At 34.3% G+C, this 7,800-nt stretch overlaps 1 protein-coding gene across 1 annotated transcript; it reads left to right on the forward strand.

Annotated features, from left to right (window-relative positions):
* The first annotated feature begins 1,060 nt into the window (after positions 1-1,060).
* On the forward strand, positions 1,061-6,922 carry LOC146958834 (uncharacterized). The gene is made up of 3 exons (XM_085740345.1): positions 1,061-1,551; positions 1,642-1,858; positions 5,681-6,922. The coding sequence occupies exons 1-3, from the start codon at positions 1,549-1,551 to the stop codon at positions 6,739-6,741; spliced, it is 1,281 nt and encodes a 426-aa protein (XP_085596471.1). The 5' UTR covers positions 1,061-1,548; the 3' UTR covers positions 6,742-6,922.
* The last annotated feature ends 878 nt before the right edge of the window (positions 6,923-7,800 follow it).

Consider the following 7,800-nt stretch of genomic DNA (forward strand, 5'->3'; position numbering starts at 1 on the left):
CGGGAAATCTTGGAATCAATAAACTTTGTGAAGATGCTTGTCTTAAATTAATGGTATCTGTAGTTTCTAAAAAGCTTTCCTCAACCTTTTCCGTTTATATCAGCTAACGGAAAACTCATCTGATTGTGGGGGTGAAGTGAGAAAAGAAAAAGGGTAAAGTTGACATTTTTTATATTTTGTAGGGGTGAAGGATTGATTGCTGGGGTACATGGTATGGTATAATGTTCAACTGATAATTGTTAAAGTCATTTTGTCTAGGTCCAACATTACAACAACTGTAGTCTAGGCCCAACATTCATTTAGAAATAAGAAAATTGTTTTTCTGACATTGATAAGTTCACATTGACACAAGTAAAATGCCTAAATGCCCCCAGCGGCAGTTAACAACCGTTGGTCTAACCGGCGACTGTTAACTGCCGCTACATCCAGCGGTTGTTAACTGACACTACGTGTCTGAATCATTTTCCAGGAACTCATTTTCCAGCGTCTCTCCTAACCAAAACCTTTTGATACCTAAACAAATTCATCTAAAATTTTCATCATAACCAATTGATACCTAAACAAATTCATCCAATACTTAACAGAAACAAGATAAAATTAAAACGCAAGAAATAATATAAAAGGTATGTCGGAGAAAACACAATATTTAAATGTCATAGAAATAAGAAAATGTACGGAACATGTCATAATTATACATCACCATCATTATAGTCAAAAAGTACATAAAAAAAACTACATTGCATATAAATAGGAAGGAAAGAACTTACTTGTGAATTAATTGAAGAAATTGGCCGCAAATTTGTGAAGTAGAAGTTTGGAGAAATTTGGAAGTTGTGTTTATAGTGTTTATGTTTCTGGAAAATGGAAAAGTGATGCTTCTGCACCTGTTAAAACGCAGAACTCAACGGCAAGTGCCAGCGGCAGTTAACTGCCTGCGGTTTGCATAATTGTAGTTAACTACCGTTGGGAGCTGTAAGGTAATTTACTTGTGTTAAAATGACATTTTTAAGGTCAGAAAAGCAATCTTCTAGAAATAAAACCCTAATCTTTACAGCTTCCTATTCCCTCAAATGCTCGCCGCCGTATCCCATCCCTTATTCTCTTCTCTTCTTCTTTTTCTAAGATATAGTTCTCCTTGCTACTTTTGCCACCCAACCATAGTGTTTGCAGCCTAAACGAGCAGTTCTCTGTCACCAACGTAGCATAAGCACGCGGTTCTGTTTTTTTTATTTTAAAGAAATCAAGGAAACACGGTCAGACCTGTGCACCGGCTAAACCGCCGGTTTTCCGGTTTACCGGTTCTAACGTAGGGCGGTTTTTTTGTGTCGATTGGACCGGACGTGCGGCAGATTATTATTGGGCCAACTCATTAGTGGCAGCGTCTGGGGTCCAGAAGATCTATCTATCTACAACAACAATCTTTAAAAAATAATTATAACAACAAAAAAAACACGACAATCCCTGCCGCTTCAGAATTAGGGTTCAGAGACACTCTTAATCCCTGCCGCCGCCGCTCAATTACCCAAATCAGCCTTCAAAACCAATCCAATGGTATGCACCTCGAATCATTTATTTTTTGGTTTTATTGTTTTGATTTTGCAATTAGTAGCTATACTGAATAATCATTTTTTCTCAATGAAGATGGAGATCCCCCAATACAGCGATGATGCACCGGCGCATCTTAAGGTATTAAAAGTTGCATTTGAATATAACAGGATAAAGTATGATCAGTTTTTAAAACTCCTAAAATATTTGAGGGCTGGAAGAATTGATATAAGAGGTACCGTAGCAACAGTGAAAGAGCTGCTTAAAGGGCATGCGGATTTAATTTTGGGATTCAACACCTCCATGCCAACCGGTTCGTTGTTTTTCCATTGCAATTCAATATTTTTTTATTTATTTATTTGCTATATATGATATATGATACTTATATAAAATAAATGAATAATTAAGAAGAAATTTAATCAAACTATATTCAAGGAGCTCCCATTGCTCGAAAGTGGGAACATTCATCTTTGCATCTTTTCTTTAACTTGTATTCTTCATATATCATACTGAATCAATATATCTGCCTTGTTTTTGCCATAGTAGTCAATAACGGCCAATAGCACCGCTATAGCGCCCGCGCGGTGCGGTGCCGGAGTGCTACGCAACAAGCCATAGCGTTGCGGTGTGAGATAGGGGAGCAACGCTTCGTAGCGGTTTAGAACTGCAATTTCATTTTAAGAGAAAATACAAAATTGTCCTTGGTTTAAAAAAAAACAAGGGTATTTCTGTAAATTTTCCTCTGCTTTTCTGCTGTTCTGTAACGCTTCTTCACTTCTGCTGTAAATCTTCCTTTACTTTGTCGCGTTTGCTCTGTTATTATGTTATTTTTTTGTTTAACAATCTCAAAACTCTGTTGTCCTGTTACTTTTTTGTTCTAGTTTTCTTTGTTATTATGGATTCCAAACTCCATTCTGCTCTCTCTGTTTCTGTTTGTAGTTTGTACAAACAATCCTCTGTTTTGTTCATATAAAACTCTATTTTGCTCTCTCTGTTTCCTTATTTTTGTTGTTTTTGTTTTTATGAAATAGCGGTCATAGCGCTATGCGCTATCCCGCTATAGCATTTTTGGGGTCGGCCGCTACGCGCCGCTATCCACTATTAACTACTATGGTTTCTGCTATACGTTGTAATGCCATGACTTTTGGTTTGTCGTCGTCCATCATAGTTATATATAGTGACCATACTGAATCAATATATCTGCCTTGTTTCTGCTATACTTTGTAATGCCATGACTTTTGGTTTGTTGTCGTCCATCATAGTTATATAATCTTTGTTGGATTCAGACAAATGGAGTCCTAATTTAGTGACTAATTTGATGATGTTTTACACAATTTATTGATGGATTAAGTTGTCACACTCTGCATTGTTGTATACGAACTTTATTGATAATAGATTTTTTTTTTTTTTTTATGTAATGACCTGATGGAGTCTATATCTTTGTCTTTAGAGTATTCAAATAGAAGTTAGGGGTCCTTATGTTTGCGGGAAATTGATGTTCACGGGTAACAATTGTTGTGCAGCCATACAATATTCCAGAGCTTTACAATTAAAAAAACATCAACTAAAAGATGAAATTATCATGGTTAGGGGTTCATGCATTAGAGAGAGAGTTGGGCCGTTGGGGTAGCACCTATAGTAAGAAAGATGGTAGCAAATAGGCTTAGGTGGTTTTGCATGTAAAGAGAAGACTTGTTGATGATGCAATAGTATGAAAAGTAGATCAGACAAAGGAGAGTCAGCTCAGAGAGGAGGTAGAGGAAGACCTAGAAAAACTATAAGAGAAACTATTTAGGAAAGATTTAGAGGTTATTGAGTTGGTTCCAAATATGGTTTATGATATAACATTATGACATAATTTGATCCATGTAGCCTACCCACTTAGTGGGATGAGGCTTGATTGTTGTTGTTGTAAAATAAGAAATTACCATGAAAAAGTACCATGGAATGACCAACCACATTTATAGCACCACATACCAAAAAATTTGTCACTCCCTACCTCACTACTCTCGTTTCCTTAACCTTAATCACTCCATACCCATTCTGTTTGGATTCTTTATTTTCCCTTTTTTTTTTCCAACTTAGCATACTTCCCTCTTATGCCGTTTATCTATCTCCCGTGCCACTTGCAATCTCTTTCTAGAATAAACATAACTTGTGGTCCTAGCATCCACACCAATATTTAACTTTGTCCACTTGTTCTCACCTCACACGTGTTTTCCTTCTTCATAGTATACATGTTTACTTAATAATTTGCATGAATATTTTTTCGAAGGAAATAAACAAAAAATCTAAAAGGAATGTATTAAGGTTTAGAGAGGTGACATGGTTCCATATCTTTTGTCCTTGGTGGACTTATTTTGAAACTATGGTGTCTGTCTGTCTGTTGTTTTACCTGAGCATTAGAAAGGGTGGATGCTAATTCTTCCTGAACATCTATGGTGATGTAATTGGGGTTGATGTCTGTCCTAAACCCTTGTCATCATCTTAACTTATTTTGGTGTTAACTGTACACACTATCTGGGCCTTTATTCACCCTTGCATTCAGAAAATTTGTTGTTGATTGTAATTGTAGCAGTTCAATTTTGCAAGACTATATTTTACGATAGTATGGATGTGAGATAAGACTATAGAGAGAGTTGGTGTAGCACTTACGGTAGAAACTAGGCTTAGGTGGTTTGGGCATGTAGAGAGAAGACTTGTGGATCCGGTAGTAAGGAGAGTGGATCAAATGGAGGGTAGTCAAATCACTAGAGGCAGAGGAAGACCTAGAAAAAAATACAAGAGAAACTATTAAAAAAGATATAGAAATATTGTATATGATAAAGCACTGTGGCATTTAGATCGATGCAGCCAACCCCACTTAGTGGGATAAGGCTTGGTTGTTGTATATTTTACTGTTGTATGAAAACTATATTTGTTAATGTCACGATTGTTTGGGATTGGAAAAAAACACAAGGTTCAAAAACTTATTTCAATAGATTTTTTAGAAATCGAATCATACTAAATGTATTTTTTAGAAATCGAATCATACTAAATGTACTCAGATAAACATCTCTTGGATTGATAGTGGTATAGATCTAGAGCTTTGGAAGCTATTTGACAGTATCTCAATACAATGAAGGGTAATCTCATAAATATCTATGCTGTATTTTTTTCTGTTCATGCAATTAAAACCTTTATCACCTTATAGGTCATTTTTGTCTTTGATTGGATTAACGGTTTTATTTGTTTGTTTTCAACCCTTCAGTAATTCCACTCTATTGTTTTTATTTGTAGCATTTATTTTTACTATTCCAATTTTTTTAGGTTTATTATTCGAGTATCATTCAGAGGGGTAACCTTGGCGCAATTGGTAAAGTTGTTGTCATGTGACTGAAAGGTCACGGGTTCAAGTCCTGGAAACAGCCTCTTGTGTAAAACAAAGTAAGGCTGCGTACAATACACCAAATGGTGGGACCCTTTCCCGGACCCTGCATATGTGGGAGCTCTAGTGCACCGGGTTGCCCTTTTTTTATTCGAGTATCATTCATGTTTAAAAATTATTCTAAAATTTTAATTCTGGTATCTTTTATTGATTCTTGGTATAATTGTTTTTCTCACATGACTGTAGGGGAAATGCATGGCAATGTTTTTTCCTTACTGCTTGACCTTTTCCTATGTCTTATATTTCTTTCCATTTTTCTTTTTTGTTTGGGTGTAGGGGTCAATAAAAATTCATGGATATCTATTGTTTGCTATGCATTGGCATGGTCCATGATCACAAAAATAGGAAAATAAACTAGTCACATGAAAAGAAAAAAAATGATCATCACATGTATTTGTATTTTATGCTGGTTCGGATTTTTGTTTGGGGAAACTGTGGTGATAAATATTTCTTTCTTTGTATTTTATGCTGGTTTGGATTTTTGTTTGGGGAAACTGTGGTGATAAATATTTCTTTCTTTGTATTTTATGCTGGTTCGAATTTTTGTTTGGGGAAACTGTGGTGATAAATATTTCTTTATATCCTCATTTTCCATGATATTATCAGATAAACTCGGATAAACAATAAAATATCTTATGTTTTAGAAATAAATAAAAAAGCATGTGTTTAGAAATCACCTAACACTGTCATTGTTGTGATGATACAAAGGGAAAAAGCTGAAGAAGGGTGAAGAGAAATGTGAAATTCCTTGGGATGTGCTTAACATCATTTCCAAAACACTAGATTTTGACGACCTGTTTCAATTTGCGGGAGTGTCCAAGAATTGGAGGGCTTTTCATAAAATTTATTGTACAGATTTCTTGGCATCCCGAAAACCATTACTTCTTCAAATATCGTACCATGTTAAGGAATCATATTCCTTTATTAACATATCCGACCAAGAAGTTTGTCACTTGGAGATGATGAAGCACTTCCCCCGTTCTACCTACGTTACATCTTCTAGCAGATATTTTATCATGACGAAGTACAATAATTCATTTATGCTAATCAATCCTTTTGGAAGAATAAAGAAGGTAATCAATACTCCTACCTTTGAAGTTAGCTGCTCTTTAACTAACCGTGCCTTGCTTGCATTTTTCAAATGCTTTGAGGAATTTGTCTTGGTGGTTTTGTGCAAGCTTCGTTTGCATGTCTATCAATCTAGAAATTGTGGTTGGGTTACTTATTCGACAATGGAAAATCCAGAAGAGTGGGTTGTTGACTTTGTGGTTTTGCATAATATAATATATGTTGTTACTAACAAGGCCAACATAGGGGTCCTCAGCTTGAATTCTGCAAATATTAAATTTCTAAAACTGAATAGTACTCCCAATGTAACATCTTCCCTGTACCTTAGGTTGGTTAATTGCGATGAGCAACTTTTAGTGGTTGATTTAGTGACCAAGGAAATAAGGAATGTGTACAAGATAGATTTCTCAACCATGAATTATGTTAAACTGGAAACTTTGGGCGACATTGCATTATTTTCTATTTCAAATGGTTTTAAGAGAAACTGTTATGCATTGAGCAACCCGAACATGTTGGGATATGAGAGCAACTGTGTGTATGCCATCAGTCTTTTATCGACTATATGCAATGTGTATTCATGGGATGATAAAAAACTGCAAAATTGCATTACGCTTCCAGCTCCTAAAGAAACAAGGGGCTTGATGGTCGATTGGTGTTTTAGAAATTTGCATTATGAAGTAGATTATTCTCTAGTTGAGTAACTTGCATATTGCACACTATGCTATTTATGGGCTGTGTTTCAATCTATTTTCTTTTCGTTTGCGAATAATATGCCAAAGTTTGAAATACTTGTAGTGGTTCGTAGTTTCAATATCATATATGTATTAGACATCTACTTGTGCGATGCACGGGCATATTTTATAGGATATTTATGGTTAATTATGGTTAATTATTATTGTTTTCTTTTTATTGCTTTGATAGATATTCACATTTTCCATATAGATGTCTATTTGAGTTTCAAGGGATTGATCTAGTAGTAAAAGAATAAAGAGGTCTTGAATCTGTAAGTTTCATGTGAGCCATAATCTGTTTGCATTTCTTTTGTCCATTTGGAGAAGCCTAAATAATCTATTTGAGTTTGGAAGTGTTATGTGAGCCATAATGTTTTCCTATCTTGGACACCGAGCACATTTCACCTTAAAAAAACTATTTTATGGGTGCGTTTGTCTTTAAAAAAAATAAGATTTTATGTTAAAAGAATCTAGAGATAAATTTTTAGAGATTTTAAAAAAAATCTGAAGTTATTTTTGTTTGTATGCTATCCATTAAAATCCATTTACATTTTTTTTTTAATGTGTACATACCTTACCTCCTTTTTTATAGGATCAAAATGATTTTATCTAAAAATCCTAAACAAACAATTAAAAATGAAAAAAGTGATTTTTTAAGGAAAAAAATCCAAAACAAACGGGCTTTTTTCTTTTATTTTTAAATTGAATGTTATGATCAAATTCATGAATTTTTAAAGTAAACACATGAATTAATCCATTTGGAGTACGGTACAAGGCATACACATGTAGCATTTTTAGTCCCTATAAAAAAATTTCATCAGTATTTTTAGTTCCTATAAAAAATATTTCATCAGTATTTTTAGTTCCTATAAAAAATTTCCGTCAACATTTTTGGTCCCTAAAACTTAAGGAAAATGTCACAGGAACTAAAAAGTGTTATTTTATTTTGTAGGGATTAAAATAAAATTTTGAATATTTATATGGACAATTTACTTAATTAACCCTATTTTTATTTTTTTGTACAAAAGA

This window comes from Medicago sativa, chromosome 1 (genome assembly GCF_051527215.1).
Source record: "Medicago sativa cultivar Bolivia chromosome 1, Bolivia_mono, whole genome shotgun sequence".
Taxonomy (NCBI): Eukaryota; Viridiplantae; Streptophyta; class Magnoliopsida; order Fabales; family Fabaceae; genus Medicago; species Medicago sativa.

What these genes read in the sequence shown, in the direction of transcription:
- LOC146958834 (XM_085740345.1), top strand. An exon ending in CAACACCTCCATGCCAACCG is followed by an intron (nt 1,859 to 5,680) that starts GTTCGTTGTTTT and finishes GATGATACAAAG; the next exon opens with GGAAAAAGCTGAAGAAGGGT.